The sequence below is a fragment of the Podarcis liolepis genome (assembly GCF_965112155.1).
Source record: "Podarcis liolepis genome assembly, chromosome: 5".
Taxonomy (NCBI): Eukaryota; Metazoa; Chordata; class Lepidosauria; order Squamata; family Lacertidae; genus Podarcis; species Podarcis liolepis.
In genome coordinates, this window is record NC_139556.1 from 98,973,350 (window position 1) to 98,996,947 (window position 23,598).

Consider the following 23,598-nt stretch of genomic DNA (forward strand, 5'->3'; position numbering starts at 1 on the left):
GGCTGGGGGGCGTGGCTTGCCCGATTTAGGGCCGGAGCCACTTTATTTGCATATTCATGAGCTTATTTATTATTCATGAGCTTTCCCGGGCCCCCCCAATATTTTTTCTAAGTCCGCGTCCCTGGATCAGCCCAATAGCACTCTCCCCTCCTCTGGTTTCCAGCAACTTGTATGCAAAAAATTGCTCCCTCCAACAGTGGAGACAGAACACAGCCATTGAGGTTAGTGGCCACGGAGAGCCTTATCACTTATGTCACTTCCAGAAGATGCTTGGGCTCAGATCCTCTGGGAGGAAGAATTCCAAGATGGAGGCGCAGCCAATCAGAAACCAAAACAGCCGGTCTCTGTGCTCCTGTCAGGCTTCAGGGAATCCGCTTCCTCCCCCCGTGGCCATAAATGAGCAGATCAAACAAAAGAGAGTTCTTACCAGTTAGTTTCTTTAATAAACACAACAAGGGACAAAAAAAAAAGCATCTGACTAGAATGGTGGTGCTCCCAATTAAGTTCACTCCCTGATCCGTCCCTATTAATCTACATCACTTCTACATCTTGTAATCTGAGCTTGGAGCCTCTGTGTTTTCTGTTCTGACACTTTCTGAGCTCTCCAGGACTTTGGGGGAAGGGGGTAGATACTATCCAGAGACCGTGAATCTGTTGACTCTCTCTCTTCTAGTGTTTCTTCTGCTAGCTGTTCCCCATCCAGTATTTCCCAGCTTTTGCCTTCCCAACTAAGCCCCTCTGCATATCCCACTTTATCACTACCTGAAGGAGTCTCAAAGCGGCTCACATTCTCCTTTCCCTTCCTCCCCCACAACAAACACTCTGTGAGGTGAGTGGGGCTGAGAGACTTCAGAGAAGTGTGACTAGCCCAAGGTCACCCAGCAGCTGCATGTGGAGGAGCGGAGACACGAACCCGGTTTCCCAGATTACGTGACTACCGCTCTTAACCACTACACCACACCAAGAGGGTAGCTCCCACCATTTTCCTCAGTGCAGCCCTCCTCATATGGTCCCTGGCAGCTCCCTTGCCGTCCTGATCTGGAGCACAGGTGGTTATTTAAGAGACCATTCCCAGTCAGACATGGCAAATCCAGGTGGAAGTGTGATGGTTGGGTTAGGAAGCATCACGTCACATCTCCATGATGACTGGCATGGAGTGAAGAATCAGCTGATGGGAAGGAGCCTGTCAGCTGCCCAAGGAACCTCTCCTTTCAAACTGCACAACACACACACACACACACACACACACAGCTCCAGCCTCTACCTATCAATGCTAGTAACAATGATTACGAGAAACGGAGGACTGGGGCACTGCAGGGTTTGAGCATTGCTTGGCATTCTAGAAGCTGGGCATGGTCTCCCTGTGGCATTCATGGCATCATGCTTTTGGTGCACCACCACCCACCGTTCAGGTCTAGGTAGGAGAGCAGCTCTCAGGTCTGAAGTTGAGCATGTCACCCTCTTTTGAGGCACCACCGTCTCCGCTGTTCCTCATTCCGACTCCTAAGCACCTGGAATCACTGGAATCTCACACTGCTCAGAGATTGGGGGGTAGTGTGCAACACTGGTGTCAGAAGTGGAATTCATGTTTCCTTGAAATGAGAGATATCCCTGCTTGTGCTCCTGCATGTTCACACCATGACTGGAACTGCCAACCCCACTTTTGGTGGAACAAGATGGAAGACATTCATTGATTCAGCCTTCAGCAGGATGGAGGACACTTGTTTAGCTTAAGAAGCAAAGCTCTTGAGGGTGCATTCTATGTGGCATCAGAGTTGGAAGCACTGTCCAGAGGAGAGAAAGAGGAGAGAGATGTATCCCCGAGTTGTTGTCCAGGGGAGGATTAACAGGCCCAAAGGAGCAAGGAGGCCAAGAGAAGAGTCACCAAGGTGGGCTTTGTCAACCTGGCAGAGTTAAAGTCCAGGCCATTCTCCTGGTATGGTTCTATGCCAGCAGCGTAGGCCATGACATGGGCAACAAACGTCTGCTCCTGCACCCCATGGAATAGGTGAGCCATGGGGCCCTTTGCCAAGATGGCCACATCCTCGCCCCCATGGGTTTCCGAGTCAAGGGGCACCGCAGCTTGCTGGTGGTAGTCGTCACGCTCTACAGAGAGGAATGGAAGAACATAAGAAGAGGCTGCAGGATCAGGCCAGGGGCCCCTCACAGAGGCCAACCAGATGCCTGGTGGAAACCTGTGGTTTCCAGCAACTGATTTTCAGAAGCATTACTGCCTACGACTGTGAAGGACACTGGACAGGCTTAGGGTCCAGGCCACACATAATGTGGAAGATCAGTAACAGGATCTCCCTTAGTTTTGGGGGATGGGTGGGTATTACTTTAAAGCAAGTATGGAGTGGAGGGTTAAGCTTTGATGTGGATTGGTGCAACAATAAGTGGGTGGAGGCGTTTGAACCTCAGATCTGGAAAATGGCATAAAGGTAAAGGTAAAGGGACCCCTGACCATTAGGTCCAGTCGTGGCCGACTCTGGGGTTGCAGAGCTCATCTTGCTTTATTGGCCAAGGGAGCCGGCGCACAGCTTCCGGGTCATGTGGCCAGCATGACTAAGCCGCTTCTGGCGAACCAGAGCAGCGCACAGAAACGCCGTTTACCTTCCCGCTGGAGCGTTACCTATTTATCTACTTGCACTTTGACGTCCTTTCGAACTGCTAGGTTGGCAGGAGCAGGGACCGAGCAACGGGAGCTCACCCTGTTGCGGGGATTCAAACCGCCGACCTTCTGATTGGCAAGTCCTAGGCTCTGTGGTTTAACCCACAGCGCCACCCGCGTCCCAGAAAATGACATAGGGAGGGTTAAACACCACAACCACTGCCGTCTCAATTAACACCCTTGGGTGACGTCTGCTGTGGCCTTAGAATCCCTGCCATAGAGTCAAATTAGCCTTGAATGTTGACCACACGCCCTGTCCAGCCACCCCCACCCCAGGCCTCCCCAATTCAGCAGCGCCATCCCTCTTACCGCTCTCTTCTTCGGTCAAATTGGGGCGGCCCTGGCTGGTGATCTGGTAGCCCGGCCCGTTCCCATACACGATGGATGTGTACGCCTTCCTGTCTTCTGCTAATTCAGGGGCCAAGCCTGTGGAGGGAGCGTAGTGGACAGTGAGGAATCTTCTTTCCAGGCCAAGGGCCGGTTTCCTTTCTGGGCAAGCTCCCAAGGGCCGAATTCCAGTGGGTCCAAGGGCCAATGGCAAAAGTGGGCGGAGCAGGGCATGCCCATTCTGCCTTTGTGTGGGAGGCTGCTTTCTACACACACTCGCACGCACCCCTCCCTAACCCCCATCCAGACAAACGAGAGGCATGGTCTGAGTTCAAGGGCATATTCCAGCCAGGCAAAAACACCCATGGCGTGAAGCAGAGCCACTGAAAGGCATGACGCAAGGAGAGGGTAGTGACGAGGGCCAGACAGAGCTTGTGGACTCTCCTTCCCTGGAGGTTTTAAAGCAGAGGTTGGGTGTCTGTCTGTCATGGATGCTTTAGCTAAGATTCCTGCATTGCAGGGGGGTTGGGCTAGATGACCCTCAGGGGTCCCTTCCAACTCGACGATTCTATGCTTTTATCCCTGGAGGGCCACTCAGCCTGTTAGTTCATCTAGTTCAATACTCTGAGCAGCAGAGGCTCTCCAAGATCTACAGCAGAAGTATTTCTCAACTCTACTAGAAAACATCTTTTTTTCCCCCCAACTGGGGATGCCAGGTATTGAACCTGGGACCTTTGGCAGGCGAAACACAGGCTTTGCTCTCTAAGCCATGGCCCTTTCTGGACGCAGCCCAAGAGGCTGTGCATCTTCACTGCCTTGTTACCACCACATTCTTCCAGTGGTTTGGAGCACAGTTCTGAAGACCTTTGGAAAATAGACAGCTGCCTTATGTTTAGCCTGGAAGAGAGGAGACTGAGAGGAGATCTGAGAGCCATCTTCAGATATCTCAAGGGCTGTCGCATGGAAGATGGAGCAAGCTTATTTTCTCCTGCTCTGGAGGGTAGGACTTGAACCAAGGGCCTTCAAGTTACAAGAAAGGAGATTCCAACTAAACATCAGGAAGACATGAGGAGCGGACCAATGGTGGAACAGACTCATAGAATCCTAGAGTTGGAAGAGACCACAAGGGCCATCGAGTCCAACCCCCTGCCAAGCAGGAAACACCATCAGAGCACTCCTGACATATGGTTGTCAAGCCTCTGCTTAAAGACCTCCAAAGTAGGAGACTCCACCACACTCCTTGGCAGCAAATTCCACTGTCGAACAGCTCTTACTGTCAGGAAGTTCTTCCTAATGTTTAGGTGGAATCTTCTTTCTTGTAGTTTGGATCCATTGCTCCGTGTCCGCTTCTCTGGAGCAGCAGAAAACAACCTTTCTCCCTCCTCTATGTGACATCCTTTTATATATTTGAACATGGCTATCATATCACCCCTTAACCTCCTCTTCTCCAGGCTAAACATGCCCAGCTCCCTTAGCCGTTCCTTAGCCGACTCCCTTGGGAGGTTGTGGGCTCTGTTTCCTTTGAGGTTTTAAAGCAGAGATTAGATGATCATCTGCTGTGGATGCTTTAGCTGAGATATCCCCACTGCAGAGGGCTGGACTAGATGACTCTCAGGGTCCCTTCCAATTCTACAATCCTAAGTCAGGCCAACGGCCCATGTAGCTCTGCATTGTCTGCACTGGCAGGCAGTGGCTCTCCAGGGCTTCAGAATGGGCTTCCTCAGTCCTACAGGACCTTCTACATTCAAGGCAGGTGTTCTAACCCTGATCTAGGGCCCTCCCCCCCACACACACTTCCAGCTGAGCCCACCAGAACCAGAACCAACGGCTTCATCACCAGCCCCATACCGAAGATGGAGGAGCCTCTCAGCGTGTAGCCGCCAAAGCCAAAGACGTGGGAATGGTCAGCGGTCACCACGGTCAAGGTGTCGGCTTCTTGCGTCAGCTCCCCTGCCCGCTGGACAGCTTTGTCGAACTCCACTGCCTCGGTGAGAGCCTGCTTGGCAATGCCGTTGTGGTGTCCCAGGTCAATCTTGCCTCGTGCGGAGAAAAGGGCAACTTAGAAGGAGAGAGATCAGGGAAAACACCTGCAATCGCCCCAGTTAATGGATCCCCCTTTCACTGAGCTGTTTACAATTTTTTAACTACAAGATCCCAGTCTGCTTTCTACCCAAACCCTGGTCAACGCAGCCCAGAAGATGCCCCAACTTATCTTCAACAAAGAGGTAGAATCCCTCGGGGTTGCGGCTGAGGATCTTTAAGGCGACCTCAGTCATCTCCGCCAGAGATGGGTCGGTCTGATTGTTGCGGACCAGCTCGTATTTCATGTCGCCAGGTTCAAAGAGGCCTGGGGATGAAGAAGAAGAAGAAGAAGAAGAAGAGTTTGGATTTGATATCCCGCCTTTCACTCCCTTTAAGGAGTCTCAAAGCGGCTAACATTCTCCTTTCCCTTCCTCCCCCCCAACAAACACTCTGTGAGGTGAGTGGGGCTGAGAGACTTCAGAGAAGTGTGACTGGCCCAAGGTCACCCAGCAGCTGCATGTGGAGGAGCGGAGACGCGAACCCGGTTCCCCAGATTAGGAGACTACCGCTCTTAACCACTACACCACACTGGCTCTCTGGATGACAGAGAGAACAACAGCCTGTTCTAAGTGCATCATGGGAGAAAGGACTGTTTTGAGGCGTGAAGCGTGAGAGGAAGTCCAAGAGTCAGCTGGCAGTCAATCACACCATTCAAAGTTGGAGTTATGTCTTTATTAGCAGTAACATGATCTCTGCAGACTTGGCTGAGTGTCAGGCCTAATGAGCACAGCAGCTCATCCCTGTGGGTCTGGTCCCCATGAAGCAGTTGCCAAGACTGAAGGCTCCTGCCTTCCTACAGTTGTCTAAGTCCTCTCCAGGGTTTTCCCCCAAGCAATCTGAGACTTCACCTGTGGGACGCTATTTTCTCCTCCGCCCTTTTCATGCCTCTCCTACTTCTGGGAGACCAGGCAGGAGGGGAACTTGTCACAGGACGAGTAGGAGACACCTGGGACTCTTCAGCAGCCTGACTCATCTCTGCCTCTTGGCCTCTTCTGCTTCAGCCTCTGCCTCTGATTCTGGACTGCTCTCTGCCACAGACTCTCCCAGCTCACTGAGCCCTGTTACCTCTTCAGCTTCCGACACCTCCTCTTCCCACTCCTCTCCCTCTTCTCCGTCTGTCCACTCAGTGTCATCCCACCACCACTCCCCGGGTTCTGAGTCTTCTTCCCCTGGGGATTCCCTAGCTGGTTCCTCCCACCATTCCCCTGCATCCAACCAGCCCAAGTCAGAGGATTTGTCAGAAGAAAGAATGCGTTCCTAGCCCGCTCCAAGCCACAGTTCACACAACCTGGCAGAACCAAGTGCTACAGCAGAGCTGGGCAAACTCCGGCCTCTTGGCTTAAATAAGAACTATCCAGGGTCCTGTTTTGACCTGTGAGGCTGTTTTTGTGAGGATACCCAGAGCTTACAGGATTAACAGCTCAAGGGAAATGGCGTCCTGTCACTGGGGTGTGTTCGCATCTTTATTATGTGAACGTTTTTACTTTCTGTTTCGGCTGCGACAGGAGAAGCATCGTGTCTTCGCTTTCCCCTGGCTGTTGTCATTTTGCTGCTGTACAATGAACGCTTCATAGAATAGAGGAAGCCGTTGTACGAGAGTTTTACTGCATGGCTGAGATTCCTTCCACACAGGGACACCACTGGGCAAGATACTCTGCTGTAGCCGGGAGAAGCAGGTTGGCACAGTGGAAGCGGACTGGACGCCACAGCAGTCCCGCTGTTCGCAGCCTTGAGGGACTCTGAACGGAACAGTTTTCTCCAAGCCACATCCACCTGGGCATCATATGTGAAGCCAGGCGTGGGGCAGGTAAAGAGATGGCTGCAAAGGAGCCCTCGGGAGCTCTGAAGTTGTCGTGCTGTCAGGTGATTGACAGGTCCCAGTAGCTTGTCTCTGGGGCTGAAAATGGCTCCCCACCCCAGGGTTACAGCTTTTCCCAGAAGGCACCATTTTGTGTGCAGTGGGACTGGTGAGAGGAGAGAAGTGCTGGTCTGAAGGCTGTGCCACAAAACCCTCACTCCTGGAATTTCACACATGTCATGGGGCTTCCCTCACTCCCCACATGAGGAAACATTCACACGTGAAGAGAGACACAGGGAAATCTGCAGCCCAAAGCGGTTCAGTCCAGGATTTCTGCTTGATTCTCCTGTGTGTATAAACCGGTCTTAAACGCATTCTGAGAAAAACGCTTCTAATCGCTGTAACTGGGAAGTGCGGTGAGTGATATGCATTTCAACACAGGGCTGAATAAGGCTGTGTGTGCCTTTGAAGCACATTCAAAGCATATTCTTTTTCTCAAAGAATTCTGGGCACTGTAGTTTGTTAAGGGTTGCTGGGAATTGTCACTCTGCGAGGGGTGAACTACATTGCCCATAACCCTTTGAGGGAAATAATGTGCTTTAAAGCTGTAAGCTGCCTAAGACACCATGGATGAAGAAACTGGGAGGCAAATGGGGATTTGAACCCGTTACCCATGAGGCGGCTCACAGCTGGGTCGTCTGCAGCACTCAGGAGCTGTGTTCGGTTCCAGACGTACTTGGTGCCCTAGGAAGAAACACAAAGAATTGAGGGGATATTTTCTACGCCTCTCAGTCCCAACATAGCTTGCCATATCCACCACAGTTTAAAATGTGTTTCCTTTTGGAGAATATTTGCCTGTCTACTCCAATATTGTCCCCTCTGTGAGGTGGGGTTTTTGTTAAACGCATTCTCAGTTGGGCCAGCATCATGTATGCAGAAACAAGACCTGACCAGAAGACTGGTAAGAGCCACTTTTGGAGTTCCCTAACGGCTGGCTGTTGAAGTGAAAAACAGCTCCAGATAAGGCACAAGAAAGGCTCTGCGCATACAGTAAAAAAGATTGAGCTGAGTAAGTGTTTCCAAGGATTGTGGTTGGATAAGAGATTGTGGGGTGACGGGGTGGCAGAAGGTGGATGGGGAGAGAATGAAATAGCAAAGATTGCATATTTGGATTTGATATCCCACTTTATCACTACCCGAAGGAGTCTCAAAGCAGCTAACATTCTCCTTTCCCTTCCTCCCCCACAACAAACACTCTGGGAGGTGAGTGGGGTTGAGAGACTTCAGAGAAGTGTGACTGGCCCAAGGTCACCCAGCAGCTGCAGGTGGAGGAGCGGAGACGCGAACCCGGTTCCCCAGATTACGAGTCCACTGCTCTTAACCACTACACCACACTGGCTCTTTCCTACACAGATATTTTTCCCTATATTTTTCCTACACAGAGAGCATTCTAAGCTCTCGCAGAGTGTTATAACTCCGTCCAGAAATGCATTGCTGAATAAAGTCTGACTAGTTGGGAATTGGGTGTGAGCTACCATACTTGAACCCACAAGGGGAAATTCTCCCCACATGACTGGCAGCCGCTCTCCAAACGCTGAAGCAGAAAGAGCTCTCTGTCATGTGCTCCTTTTAACTGGAGGTACCAAGAATTGAACCCGGCATCTTTTGAATTTAAGCATGAGCACAAATCTTCTGCTGAGCTGCAGTCCCTCCCCTGATGGCTGGCTGTGTGGCCCAATGGGACCCACAGACTAAATAACAAGACCCCTTTTGGACACACCCAGCATTGACCTCTTATCTCATAGAATCATAGTTGGAAGGGACCTCGAGGGTCATCTAGTCCCACCCCCTACAATGCAGTAAACTCAGCTAAAACATCAGAGACATTTTATCCTTCAAAGAATTGCATGAGCTGCAATTTCATAAGGGCTACTGAGAATTGTAACCCTATGGTGCCCGAAAATCTTTGCGAGGGAAAACGTGCTCCAGAGGTGTACAATGTGTGCACAGCCAAAGTACATTGCAAATGATGTTGCACAACACGTACACACCTGCTTCCCATTGAAATAAATAAATTAAGGTCTTATGTATATAATAAATGTTCATAAATGTACCAAGCAAACATGTACATAAATATGTGAGCCACATGTCTGAAGCAGCGCAGGAGGGCAGTCCTGGAGCCATTTTGGCTCCCAATCTGACCAAATGTTTTCTCTGCAAAATTGTCTTTTCCTTCACAAATCCTGTCTTAAGGGTATATCTGTGTATGAATGGGGTGAGCCTGTGGCCTGGCTCAGGAACTGGGTATTTGTTACTACAAAGGACTGGCCAGGCTCCCCAGGGCAAGCATTAACAGGTAACCTGCCAGACAGGAGATAAACAATGACAGGAGATAAACAACTCAGATTTCTGCTGTAGACCGCCCTTTCTGTGATGTAGGTATGATGTGTCTGGGCGGGGGGGGTTGATCTTGAGCTACACCCCTTCTGTGATGTATGTATGATGTATCTGGGGGTGGTCTTGGACTCCAAGGCAGGCAATTTAAAATGTCTATATAAGGGTGAACACACCTTGGTTCTGGGTCCTCCTCCTTTCCTGCGTGTGAGGGGAGACCCTGTTGCAACAGATCAATAAAGATCAGGCTTATGAGCTGCTTTGCTTCTCAATATTCTCTGGTTGGCCTCTGTTCTTTTCTCCGACTGATGGAGAACCTACGAAGGACTCTATAAGGGCTCTTGTGTCCCCCATAAGGGAATAAGGGCAGATTTCTGTTTATTACACCATCCTAGTGTCAAGTCCACAATTCCAAAAGCAAAAGCACTTTGGTGCAATAAACTTACCGGCGAGGAGTTAAGCCACTCTGTGATGAGGTTCTTGCCATCCTGGCGAATGCCCTTGCTGGAGTTGGTGTTGTACTCGGGGTCCTGAGTGCCCGCTGGAGTCATGTACTTCCGACCGCCTCCCAGGATCACCTGTCAAGAAAGTCACATGTCATACGAAGGGTTGTGTGAATGTGCACACAAGCGAAAGCAAGCACTCAGGGGAGCCATCTTGGCTGGAGATTTCCCAGGTTTGAAGGGACCCAGGGCAAGGACACCTCGAGAGGTGCGCTGGAGGAATGGATTTATACAGGCACGGGGAGAGGATATATGATATAGTTATTATCCTTCCTTGCTCAAGTGGGTGAGATCAACAGAATACCATGTTTTGCAGCTTAAACTTGGAAGCTAAAACAAGGTTGATTTAACCTTCTGGAAGCAATAATCCAGGACGCTTTTTTAAGACAGGGTGGGTTTCCCTGGTGTCTCCCCTTTAAAACAACATTGTTTTGTGAAGAAGTAAAAGTAGTATTTACTTACATAATCTAGGTCTTGAAGCAGCAGTTATGGCAGAAAAATGGAGGGGCAGGTTTATAGCTACTATCTAAGTTACAAAAGTACAAAATGTAAGTTCAGAATGTGTGGTAAGCCTGGAAGCGTGATGGGGAAGAGGGGGACGCCCAGGCAGGAAGGAAGAATGCAGGGTTACAGCTGCAGGGAGTCGCAAGTGGGGAGAGGGCACCAGGTTGGCAAAAGCTGCCCCACAGCTTGCCCTAAGCAGGATAACAGAGCAGAGAGGGCAGGAGTAGATTGCAGGCCCAGAAAGGTGGAGGTTTGCTGCCCCTCTCCACAACCCACCGTCAGGTTGACGTTTTTAACAAGTTGCTGAGCGATGTCCTTGCAGCCTTCTGAAATTGCTGAGGCGGGCATGTCGGCATCCGAGTACCAGTTCCGGTTCACCACGTGGGCATAATTCCCGGAGGGCGATGCATGCTGGACTCGCGTGGTGGTCACGATCCCCACAGACTTTCCTGAAATTGGACACAGAGAGAGAGAGAGAGATTGTCTGCAAGAGGGACTGTCTGGGCCAGGCAAGAGATTGAACTGGGGTTTCATCTTTGATCAGAAACTTGGAGGAAGGAGAAGACAGTGCTTCTGGGCATGTTCTGAGTGCCTCCCCTAAGTATGAAAGGACCATGCTTACCATCTACATCTCTGGGATTAAGGGTTTGCAAGTGTGAGGGCAAGCCCTGAGCCAACTAAGTTGGGGGGGAGGGACGCGGGTGGCGTTGTGGGTTAAACCACAGAGCCTAGGGCTTGCCGATCAGAAGGTTGGTGGTTCAAATCCCTGCAACAGGGTGAGCTCCCGTTGCACAGTCCCTGTTCCTGCCCACCTAGCAGTTCAAAAGGACGTCAAAGTGCAAGTAGATAAATAGGTACCACTCCAGCGGGAAGGTAAACGGCATTTCCGTGCGCTGCTCTGGTTCGCCAGAAGCAGCTTAGTCATGCTGGCCACATGACCCGGAAGCTGTACGCCGGCTCCTCGGCCAATAAAGCGAGATGAGCGCCGCAACCCCAGAGTTGGTCACGACTGGACCTAATGGTCAGGGGTCCCTTTACCCTTTACCTTAAGTTGGGGGGGGCACACACACAAAAACATTTCTGTAACCAAGTGTTGGGGTGCTGCCCCCTGGTGGCCTGGAGGTGTTGTGACTCCTTACAAGCATCGGAGAGCTTTCGACAGACAAACCACCCAGATGGCTACAAAAATGGTTGCCAACCACCATGGGCTGGCAAATTGATTCCATGAACCCCACTTCCTCTGATGTTCTTTTTAGCTGTACGTCTTGGGCAAATAGATCTGCCACAAACTGCTCTGCTCCACCTCCAGACCCAAGAAGGCTCTGACCCAGGGGCCTTATCCTGACTCAAAACATTTCTCTTAAAGCATCAAGAAGACCTAGCAGGCCGGGTGTTGGACACAACATACATTGAAGGCACATGGCTTCCCCCAAAGAATCCTGGGAACTGTAGTTTACTCCCAGCGCCTGCTAGTAGCTACAGTTCCCAGGGTTCTTTGTGATGAAATAAAAGTGCTTTAATCCCACCCCTCATGTGAATGAGACTCTGTTTCTCCATCTGTGCCCTCCATCTTACCAGCTGCACGGGCTCTCTGCATCACAGACACGGCTTCGTTGCCAACTGTCGTGTTACACTGGCTGACCCGGGCAGCTGCATTCAGCCCAATAGTTTTGTAGTTGCCCTTCACCCCACAGAGGTAGGCGGTGGCGGTGCCAGCACTGTCGGGTACTTGCCGGTCCACGTTGTACGTCTGCCAAAACCAAAGGAGACATGGCTGGGAAGAAGCTTAAAGGCTGCCCTCTCACACCCTCCAGTGAGCTGTTGGGAGGCCGGCCCTACTGTTGGGGTAAGGGAACGATAGGCAGCCGTTTCCTGCAGCCCGTGAACAGGACGTGAGAAAATTGCTTGTGGCATTTCTGTCAGCGAGAACAGTGTCACGTACGCAAGAACATGGCAAAACCACATGGCTGGAAGCTAACAGCTGACCATCAAAGTGAAAAACAACTGAGGTAAGGTGCATGGAGGGTTTTGCACGTAGAGTTTGGAAAAGTGGGTTGAGTAAGTTTTTCCAAGGATGAGAAATTGTGGGGTGATGGGGTGGCCGTAAGGTGGTTGGAAGAGGATGAGACAGCCAAGGTGACATGTTTTTCCACTACCAGTGGTACCTCGGGTTACATATGCTTCAGGTTACATACGCTTCAGGTTACAGACTCCGCTAACCCAGAAATAGTGCTTCAGGTTAAGAACTTTGCTTCAGGATAAGAACAGAAATCGTGCTCTGGCAGCGCAGCAGCAGCAGGAGGCCCCATTAGCTAAAGTGGTGCTTCAGGTTAAGAACAGTTTCAGGTTAAGAATGGACCTCCGGAACGAATTAAGTACTTAACCCGAGGTACCACTGTATAGTGTGTGTGCACTGGTAAGCTCTGGCAGACTCTTAGGACTCCGTCTGGTAATGCATACTGAATACAACCTAATTAGGAATTGGGTGTGAGTCTCCGCACTTGAAGACCCAAGGGAAATGTCTCCCACACTTGCCCCACTTGCATTGATTTTGGGTTCTCTGTGGTTCCTCAACCCCACCTTGACTAAGGCTGTAGCTCAGGGACAGAGAATCTGCTTTGCAGGAGAGGGAAGGTCCCAGCTTCCATCCTCAGCATCTCCAGTAAAGAACCCCTCTCTCAACCCCTGGAGAGAGGTTACCAGTCATTGCAGACAACACTTGACAGCAGGTGAAAATTCAATCATGTGACGCTTTTCCATGGCCAATGAATGGGAAAATGTGATATAGCTGCCACAGGTCCTTTACTGGCTCTCTGCCGCCTCTTCCAGCAATGCTCCCCAAACCAACTTGCTTAAGACTCATAGCTGTCAACCGTCCCTTATTTGGTGGGAAAGTCCCTTATCCCAGCGCCATGTCCCGCTGCTCTCCCGGATTGATGATGTCCCTTAAATTTCCCGGGTTTCAAAGGAAGCAGCTCCTCTCCCTCCCTCCCTGCCGGTCAGGGAGGAGGGAGGCTCCAACTGGGTTGCTTGGCTGCGTTGCTCACCCAATAAGGAGTCTAAGAACGACTGGGGGGTGGAGCTTGCATGCCTTGTGCCGATCAAATCGGCCGCGTTGCCTGGGGACTCGCCTTTGCTCAGCGCTTCCCAGCGGAGAGGTGACAGTGGTTTTCCTTGCTGCATCCCCTTTGCTGGGTTGCTGCGCTGTGGGAACCACCGCTTGAGGCTTCGTTTGGCTGCTGGCTGGGCTTTCTGCCTTTGGCTCAGAGGGGCTCAGAAGTTGAACATACCTGTGCTGGGAAAATCCCTTATTTTGGCTGTTGATCCCTTATTTTCAAGGCTGCTGGTCCCTTATTTTCAAATCTGTAAGTTGACAGCTATGTTAAGACTGCACTTGGCAGTTGCATGCATGCAAGGTGAGAGCTTGAGCTACGAGCCTCGCCCAAAGAAGGTGCAGTCAGTACAGGCTTCACCTGCTGAATTACTGCCTGATTGGCCTCAAGTAGAGAAAAAGAACCTTCTCAGCGGAAAGGAAGGCACAATTCCCAGAAAGCCATTTGCCCCCCCCCCCCCCGCCCCTGGAACTGCAGGGACAAGCGCAGATGGAAGGCACCTTGGAAAGAGCCACGTAAGGGAAGGCATCCATCGCAAGAGGCAACTGGGGGCTCAGCCGGTTCATCATCTCTCCCTTCAGGATGCGGGTGGCGGTGATGGTGGGGAGGCCCATGCCTGACAGGGAGACAGAGTGAGAAGGTTTGCAACCCACAGGATCCTGACACAAACACCTCTTATGCCTTTCAATCCACAGTGTTCCCAGACCAGTTTCCTCCCAGAGAAACGACATCTACTGTATTTTTCGCTCCACAACACACACTTTTTTCTTCCTAAAAAGTATGGGGAAATGTTTGTGTGTCTTATGGAGAGAATGCGTGGACCCTGGAGCCAAATTGCCCAGGGGCGAAAAGCATGAATTGGGGAGAGAGATAAGGGATGCTAGAGATAAAGGAGGCTGCCTGGGCGAGGGGAGGTAAAGACGGCAAACTTGCAAAGGAAGGAAACAGGAAGACTAAAGCAATAAGGAGAGAAATTAGAAGAAAAGGAGGAGCAAAAAACTGACACTAAGGCAAACAAGAGGGAAGGGAGTGTTGAAAGGAAACAGCTGATCAGTGGGATCGGAAGAGGGATAAGGGACCTAGAGGAGGCTGCCTGGGTGGGGGGAGGTAAAAGCCCATGGATCCTCAGGATTTTTACATTGGGTCACCCCAAATTCACCATCAGATCACATAGCATGTCCATGGCTACAGCCTGCACCAAAAAAATCACGCATCCACTGTTTCCTGGGGCCACAATGGCGCAAAAACGTGGTTACAAAGCACAGATATACATGGATCCTCAGGATTTTTGCATTGGGTCACCCAAATTCACCATCAGATCACATGTGTGTGGCCACAGCATGAACCACAAAAATCATACATCCACTGTTTTGTTCAGAATATTTTTTTTTCTTGTTTTCCTCCTCTAAAAACTAGGTGTGTCTTACAGTCAGGTGCGTCTTATGGAGTGAAAAATGGGGTATTTCACACTCCCTGACTTACCAAAACAAAAAATAACCCAGTTTAAGGCAACAGAAGGAAAGATGGTTTGAAAGAGGGACTGGTGCTTTGGATCATCTATGAAACTAACGAAGCATATACCCCAGGGCCCCCAATCCCAGAGGGCCCCAGAAACGGCTTTAGTCTACATTGCTTAAAAAAGTGGGGTCTAGTAGACCCAGGGTGGATCTATACACAGGAATAAAATGCTATAAATAAGCCAGAAATTAAACCGTTATAACAAAAGGAAAAAACCACTATGGAAAATCACAAAGATTTTTTTTTTTGCTCTTCATTGCCATCTGCTGTTGCATATTTATAACACATTCAAAATGCTGGGGTTTTTTTGTTTTTGTTTTTTTACATGGCTGAGTCCCCAATTTGAGTTGCATGACTCAAATTGATTAATTTGTTTTTGGTATATATTTCAACAATCCCAAGGTTTCAGAGTCAGAAGCACAGGTGTTGTAAAGGTGGAGTGTTGTGTTTAAGTTGGCTGTTCTGCTGCGGCTGATGCTTCCCTCCCCTTTTAAACAGAGGTCATAACAAAGAGGAATAACGATGAGTTCACACAAGTCCTCAGGTGGATCCCCAAAAACACAAACTCGTGGAAACTTTGCGGAGATCTGTCATGGAACAACCCAATTGAAGAAGATGACAGAGGTTACCCAGAGCTCATTGCTGGCTGTGAAGGGGCCCCTGTGACAGTTCAGGAAGCCCCAAATGTTGGTCCACCACTCCTTGCACCCCAGTTTTTTACCAGCGGCAAAGAGATTGCACTCAGGTTCTGACTGCAGGCTCCCCATTGGAGTGTGTGGCTGACCGTAGTGAGAACAAGATACTGTACTAGATGGGACTTTTTTCTTGACCCTGCAGGCTCTCCTTAGCAAATTCACGGGAAACAAAGCTGGGGAACATGAGTGACACAGGCTATTTATTGGGACAGAGTGATTTTTGCAGCTGTTGTTAAAGTTGCAAAACAACAAAGCACGGGACAGAGCAACGGAGAAATTTCTGCAACGATAATGGGATATCAGCTTCGCCCAAGGAATGACAGATAACAGCAACAAACAGGAAAAGATAGACATAACATTTTACAAGGACAGGAAGAAACACCACGGACAGAATAATTGCCACACACAGGAAGAACAAGGTTATAGTTAGAGTGCCTCACTGGTAGTTCTATACATCACTTAATGTGTCAATACGAATAGAAGATATTAATATTGCAGTTGTTGTATAAGAGATTATTACTTTGACCGATATGAAACTGAAATTAATAAGATTTTGGAACACAGAAATAAAGAAAATAATCAAACCATCAATTCTAGCATGCGGGGTGGGGGTGGCGGCACCTAAATTATATAATTCGGTATTTGAATGATTGGTATTAGTCATTGTATTATACTTTGGTATTGTTATAATGAGGCTATTATTGGATTGTACTTGAAAATTAATAAAAATTATTATTATAAAAAAGAGTGACACATTGACATTGCACTCATGGCCTGCTTGCCATAGGTTGGCCAGTGTGTGAAATGATTGTTGAAATAGGTGGGACTTTGGCCTGATCTTCTTACGTTATTAATTTATCTCACTTAATTTGCATAACCATCAGTTCCCATAATCTTCGCAGCCTCCGGAATTGTTTCCTTCCTGACTTTGGAACCAGAGTTTCCCTGAATTGTGCACATCAAGCACATCAAGAGTCCAAAGAAGACTACTGACAACACGACCAGCAAATCATTATGGCACACACCTTCTGAACATTTAATGCCAGTTAATGAGAGCCATTAATGCACCGATAGCGTTTCCCTTGATATAGGACTCCTGTCCAAATCGGTTTATCAGCATCAAACACAACCTGGAGAGGAAAGCAAGCTTCTGCATCCTTGGGGCTGGCTCTTGGAAACGCAAGGCTCAGGGAAAGGAGCTTGTTTGACTACGCAGCCTTCCCAACCAGTGGCGTAACATGTGGGGGGAGGCCACGGGGCAGTTGCCCTGGGCACAAAATTGTTAGGGGCACAAAATCCCAACACCTGGTGCTGTCTCAAAACAGCTGTGTGTTTCCGTCACTGGGCTCCGTTGAAAACAGCTTCTCCTAGAACCAGGAAGTGACCTCTCCAGACAACGGAATGATTTTTCTTTTCTTATCTCTGTGGCTATGATCTCCTGGGTGACACAGAAGCCATTAGGCCAGTGATAGCCAAACTTGGCCCTCCAGCTGTTTTGGGACTACAACTCCCATCATCCCTAGCTAACAGGACCAGTGGTCAGGGATGATGGGAAATGTAGTCCCAAAACAGCTGGAGGGCCAAGTTTGACAATCACTGCATTAGGCAGTTGAATGCGCAAGCGTACTCTGTCTGTTTCTTTCCTTCCGTGTTGCCCCAGGATCTGGCAAGCCATGCTACACCACTGTTCCCAACCTGGTGCCCTCCAGGCATTTTGAAGCCCAACAACATCAGCAAAGCATCGGGTTGGGGAAGCCTCGTCTTGGGAGTGCTGACTTGGTTCTACACTGGGGCTCACATTGTTCTGTGTGCGCTTAGTTCTGCGTGCACAGAGAGAAGAATTTATTCTTGCTCATGCTACACAGACAGGGGAGCGCAACCCAAGCGTTTTGCCCACTTACCATCTCCCAGGAAGAGGATGAGGTTCTTAGCTTTGTAGTGCCGGGGACGAAGGTTTAGGGCTTGCTCGATGGCCTTGAGAGCCTGCTGGTTCCAGAAGGAGGGCTTCTCCTCTTGAGCTTGAGGAACAGAAAACAACAACCAGGAATTAGGGTTGGCAAACAGGAAGTGCAAACCTTTCTTATGGCTCCTCCAGATGACTGGTTTATTGAACTTCATCCTGATCTGCTTCCACAAAGCCTACATGAAGGATAGATTGGTTAGTATTGATTTGTCTGCAGGGAGGATATACACCTTCCCATTCATAGAAGAATAGACTCATTGAATTGGAGGGGATTCCTGAGGGTCATCTAGTCCAACCCCCTGCAATGCAGTAATTTCAGCTAGATCATCCACAAGAGATGGTCATCCAACATCTACTTAAAATCTCCAAAGGAGAGTCCACCACCTTCCAAGGGGGGTTTGTTCCACTGTGGAGCAGCTCTTACTGTCAGAAAATTCTTCCTGATGTTTAGTCGGAATCTCCTCTTCGCAATTTAAATCCATTGGTTGGGGTCCTACCCTCTGGAGCCGCAGAAACAAGCTTGCTCCCTCTTCCATGTGACAGTCCTTTAGATATTTGAAGATGGCTATCATATCTCCTCTCAGACTCCTCATATCCGGACAGAACATACCCAGTTCCCTCAACTGCTCCTCATATGGCTTGATTTCCAGATCCTTGATCATCTTGGTTGCTCTCCTCTGCACACATTCCAGATTGTCAATATCATTCTTAAACTGGGGTGCCCGGAACTGGATCAACGTTTGCTGACCTCACACTTTTCAGCACACCTGCTTGCTTGTCGGTTTCCAAACTGCACAAAGTTTGCTGTTGTTTAAAAAGTGGATTTGTTGCCCCAGGAAAGCAGAGCCACTTTAACTGCACAGACCTTAATGTCTAGTATGTGCTCGTATTCCTCCTGCAAAATACTGGCAGCCTGGAAGCAACCTTAGTAATCACATGCAACCTGCAATTAACTGGTGAGGGAGAGATTGCATATCAAATCCCCAGAAAAAGAGGAGTGTCAGGCCTGGAGAACCAGGAATGAACGGTGTGTGGGATAAATCAGCCTCATATAACCAACATGCTCAAGTTGCATTTATTGCTCAATAAATAAATAAATTATTGCTCAAGTTGCAAAATTATTGCATGAAGGGGTTAAGACCATAAAGTAAGCTGTCCTGCCAGGCTTAGCTTGATCGCTTCCCCTCACCTTGGCTTACCAAACTCTGTTCTACCACTTCCTACTCTTCCACCATACAAACCCTACCAGTAAAGAGGTCTAAGCTGGATGCTCCAAGCTTCGACTGTGTGGCTTCAGCAAGCCATCTTTGTGTTTCCGTACAAATAATTGAGAAACATTTACCATTTTGGAACCAAAGCTATACCGCCTGTCTTTTCTTGCTGCTGTATGGAAAAGCACATGAATCTGACCTTTGAAGAGTTTGTAAGTAAACCATTTTTAACTTACCAAATGTGTGGTCTCTTTCTATGCTAAGGGAAGAGGAACTTTGGAAGCAACTTTAGAAGGGGAGATTTTAAAGGTCAAGCAGCCTATATTTCCACGTTTTACTTTGCTGCCTGTTTTGTGATTTTAAATTTCTGCTGGGGCTCTCTCACCAAAAGTACTTGCCCCGAGCCTTGATCTAGGCAACCAGGGAATTCTCCTTTTTATTTTACCATACCTACATTTTTTTTCCAACCAAATACTAAAAACAAACACAGTGAATGGAGAACTTGCTCCAGGTATAGAACTTGCTTATTTCAACTTCAAACACCTGCTCCAAATGGAGCCGTAGACTTTGGACCGATTCATCCAGGCAATCACGATTGAACCTTGATAAATTTTATTACACTCAAGATGTTTTGCCTGGCAGCCGAAACAAGTGTCTATTTTAGGATGATTATAGAGAGTGAAATTTAATTGGCTTTCTTTATCACTTATCCAGTGCAATCAGTGCACATGACACTTATAAGGTGCAGAGTACAAGAGGCCCCTGCCCCAAGGAGCTTACAATTCAAAATTCAATGCACCTGAGGGGATGGGAGGCAGGAGAAACCAAGGAAGGAATGTGCAATTGTCTCAGTTATTTCTGTGGCTGGGAGCATAACTGCAAAGTAAGAACTCTTAGACAGAAAGGTAGACACATAAGCTGATTTAGCTGTGCGTAATAATTAGAGAGACATATTTTTAAACATAGGAAGCTGTCTTGTTCAGAGTCAGAACCATTGGCGCAAGAGTGTCCCCTCCCTCAATTTTAATAGGTACTTCCACAGTTTTATTTTGCAGTGTTAATATCTTCACTATTATTATTATTTTGGCACACCGCCCTGAGACTGTCTCAGCTGGAGGGCAGTATGGAAATGTTTAAAATAAAATATGTTTTTCCCCCCATGCTCCCATAGATATGCTCAGTAACACAGACTTATTGGTTTGAAGTTGAAAATGCAAGTTACAATAGATAAACACCTTGTTGCTTCAATTTTACAACCCATCCTCTTTTTCAACAGACATTCAGTAGAATATCCCAGTATCGGATAAGGAAATTATTTATCTGTAAACCCTCGACAAGTGGAACTTGATATGCAACATATTGGAGAGAAGCCAAGTGTATCACTACTATTAATGAACGACCAGATAAACGACATGATAAACGACATTGCACATACTGATTGGGGAAGGGAAGCGATGGAAGAATACTTTAAGAAAACGGAGAACCCTTTATGTTTTATCAGAAGGGGTGAAATATGCTGATCTGTATACAGTGATTACATAAGTTCATTGAATCAGGATTGTAGACCTGGGACCCAGAGGGTCATCTAATGATTGTTTATTATTATTATTATTATTATTATTATTATTATTATTATTATTATTAGCGGTGGTGGTGGTACCCCGCCCATCTGACTGGGTTTCCCCAGCTATTCTAAGTGGCTCCCAACAGAATTTTAAAAACACAATAAAACATCAAACATTAAAAACTTCCCTAAACAGGACTGCCTTCAGATTTCTTCTAAAATTCAGATAGTTGTTTATTTCCTTGACATCTGATGGGAGGGCGTTCCACAGGGCGGGCGCCACCACCGAGAAGGCCCTCTGCCCGGTTCCCTGTAACCTCACTTCTTGCAGGGAGGGAACCGCCAGAAGGCCCTCGGAGCTGGACCTCAGTGTCCAATCCCCTGCAATGCAGGAATCACAGCTAAAGCATCCATGACAGATGGACATCCAACCTCTGCTTAAAAACCTACAAGGAAGGTGAGTCCGCTCTGATGTATTTCAATGACTTTGGGTCATCTTTCAGGGGTTTCCATAGCAGATGGGAACTGCAACAAAACAGACCCACTGGTGGGAAGAGAAATTAAAATAAAAGACCAGAATTTGTTCATGTACGCCACAGTCGCCGCAAGAACTTTACTGGCCCAAAGATGGAAAACACAAGATTTACCAAGCATCCAGGAGTGGCAGGTGAAGATGATAAAGTTTGCAGAACTTGCCAAATTGACAGGAAGGATCCGGGACCAAGAGGACCAGAGATACAGTGACAATTGGAACAAATTTATTGAATATATAAAGGAGAACAACAAAAATATTAAGACACTAGCAGGAGTGGAATAACACCTTCAATGTAAAAGAGTAGAGTTATGATAATAATATACAGAAAAAGTATGTGATGTATATACCAGTGGTTGGGAGGAAGTCAGGACTCGGCAGAGTCAAAGGGATTATAATGTGATAATAAGGATTGTTGGAAAAAGAACTACATGATGAAAACATTAAAAATTTATCTACAAAAGAGACCCACTCCAAAGTCGCTCAGCGCCCCTGAACTTCACAGTAGACCCCAGGCAATTATTCAGCTGGGGCAACTTTCCTCACAAATCCCAGGTGGAGAGATTTCTCTTGATACATCCTACCTTCCCATTCTGAGGACACTCCAGGAGAATAGAATCATAGAATCATAGAATAGAATCATAGAATCATAGAGTTGGAAGAGACCACAAGGGCCATCGAGTCCAACCCCCTGCCAAGCAGGAAACACCATCAGAGCACTCCTGACATATGGTTGTCAAACCTCTGCTTAAAGACCTCCAAAGTAGGAGACTCCATCACACTCCTTGGCAGCAAATTCCACTGTCAAACAGCTCTTACTGTCAGGAAGTTCTTCCTAATGCTTAGGTGGAATCTTCTTTCTTGTAGTTTGGATCCATTGCTCCGTGTCCGCTTCTCTGGAGCAGCAGAAAACAACCTTTCTCCCTCCTCTATGTGACATCCTTTTATATATTTGAACATGGCTATCATATCACCCCTTAACCTCCTCTTCTCCAGGCTAAACATGCCCAGCTCCCTTAGCCGTTCCTCATAAGGCATCGTTTCCAGGCCTTTTGGTTGCCCTCCTCCTTGCCATTTTGGAGACCCTGGGCATGACCCGAGCACCCTAATCTTTCTTCACCCTAGCCATGTCCATCTCCCTAAGCTCTGGTACCAACCCAGTAGAGTGGATGAGGAGCAGACGCAAGCCTCACAACCCGGCCACATTACCTGGGATGATGGCACCCGCGAATGCCAGCCCCAGGCAGAGAGCCAGTCCGGAGAGCCACATTGCTGCAAATGGAGCGGAGCTGTTTCAGGGCAAGCGGGAGAGATTTCAGGAAGCTCTGTGACTTATAAGACTAAACCCAGGGAGACCTTTGGACACTTGGACAGCTGCAAACCATCATTAGTGGCACCCAGATTCCTCCCTTCACCAGACCCCACCCTGGGGAGTTTCACAACTGCTGCTGGCAACAGGAAATGTGCAATGGTGCGGTCATCAAGCCGGTTCCAAGGCTTTTGGCAGAAGATCAACCTCCACACCGGTTTCAAGTCTCCAGTCCTCACTTTTTAAGAGTGCTTTCTCTCTGCCCCCAACGGTTTCTCCTCTTCCATTGTTTCTTTTCATTGTCTTGTTCTCACTCTTTTTGGGCTCTGCCTAAACTTTCCTGCTTTCACCCAGGCCGGTTCCTTCCTGTGCCTTCTGTTATAGATGCTCCTAATATCTTGAACCTAGCAGTTTGAAAGCACGTTAAAGTGCAAGTAGATAAATAGGTACCGCTCCAGCAGGAAGGTAAACGGCGTTTCCGTGTGCTGCTCTGGTTCGCCAGAAGTGGCTTAGTCCTGCTGGCCACATGACCCGGAAGATGTACGCCGGCTCCCTCGGCCAGTAAAGCGAGATGAGCGCCGCAACCCCAGAGTCGGTCACGACTGGACCTAATGGTCAGGGGTCCCTTTACCTTTACCTTTAATATCTCCTATTAGCTCCTGTTGGCCAAGGTAACTTGTCTTTCCTCCTTCCAAACTTTTAAGATTCTCCCCCATCTTGGCTTGCCAGTACTGGTGGGCCAGCCATTTCAAGCCTCTCCCTTGCCCCACCCCCACTTTCCCTTCTTAAGGTTCTTTAATCTTTGAAATTGACTTTGACACCCCCTCCAACAGAAAAGTTTGTTTACTGAGCAGGTTGAGTCACCGAGTGTGTCCGTCCCCGTGTCCCCGTCCCCCGCCAGCAAACAGTTAACTAGCAAGAGCTCCTGATTGGCCAGAGTTCCAAGGGAGGCAGTTGGAGAGGTGAAATATACTCAAGAGTGGATTTCATGCTCTTTATTCAGCTCATAGTAGTGAGGAGGAATAGAAGTTCCCACAGAATGTCTGCTTTATATACATGATTTACACAATGGGCCTCACGTGATTGGCTAATTCCGGGATTCTCCTGTAGGCCAATCAGGTTGTGGATTCACTTCTACCTGGAGCTGGATTGGGTGGCTCCTGTGGACCAATCAGACTGTTGCATTCTGAATCCTATTGTTCTAGGACCAATCAGACTGCTGCATTTTGGATCCGATTCAACTCAGTACATAACAAGGGAAGTGAGTGACTGTATGAGAGCGATTCATGGGGTCTCTGAGGGGGATTTCTGTCAGGAAAGTTCATTTTGACAGTTGGTAGAGCTGAGGAGAACCGAGAGTATATGCTCTCAGGTTCTGAATTGCAGAACGCCTTTAAAAAATAGTCAAGACACA

At 48.4% G+C, this 23,598-nt stretch overlaps 1 protein-coding gene across 1 annotated transcript; it reads right to left on the minus strand.

Annotated features, from left to right (window-relative positions):
- Positions 1–420: 420 nt before the first annotated feature.
- On the minus strand, positions 421–22,574 carry LOC310707265 (intestinal-type alkaline phosphatase-like). Its single transcript, XM_083504259.1, has 11 exons — positions 22,085–22,574; positions 17,507–17,623; positions 13,893–14,008; positions 11,855–12,029; positions 10,556–10,728; positions 9,719–9,850; positions 7,550–7,622; positions 5,211–5,345; positions 4,847–5,038; positions 2,981–3,097; positions 421–2,106 (listed from the first exon to the last, which is right to left on the minus strand). The coding sequence occupies exons 1-11, from the start codon at positions 22,143–22,145 to the stop codon at positions 1,844–1,846; spliced, it is 1,554 nt and encodes a 517-aa protein (XP_083360385.1). The 5' UTR covers positions 22,146–22,574; the 3' UTR covers positions 421–1,843.
- Between the last annotated feature and the right edge of the window lie 1,024 nt (positions 22,575–23,598).

Bases quoted from the DNA above. Each gene is read 5' to 3' on its own strand.
- LOC310707265 (XM_083504259.1), bottom strand. From the start codon at position 22,145: ATGTGGCTCTCCGGACTGGCTCTCTGCCTGGGGCTGGCATTCGCGGGT. The intron at 5,346-7,549 runs GTAACGGGTTCA...CTTCATCCCCAG, and splicing joins AGCTGTGAGCCGCCTCATGG to GCCTCTTTGAACCTGGCGAC. The intron at 3,098-4,846 runs GTATGGGGCTGG...CTCCCTCCACAG, and splicing joins GAGAGGCTCCTCCATCTTCG to GCTTGGCCCCTGAATTAGCA.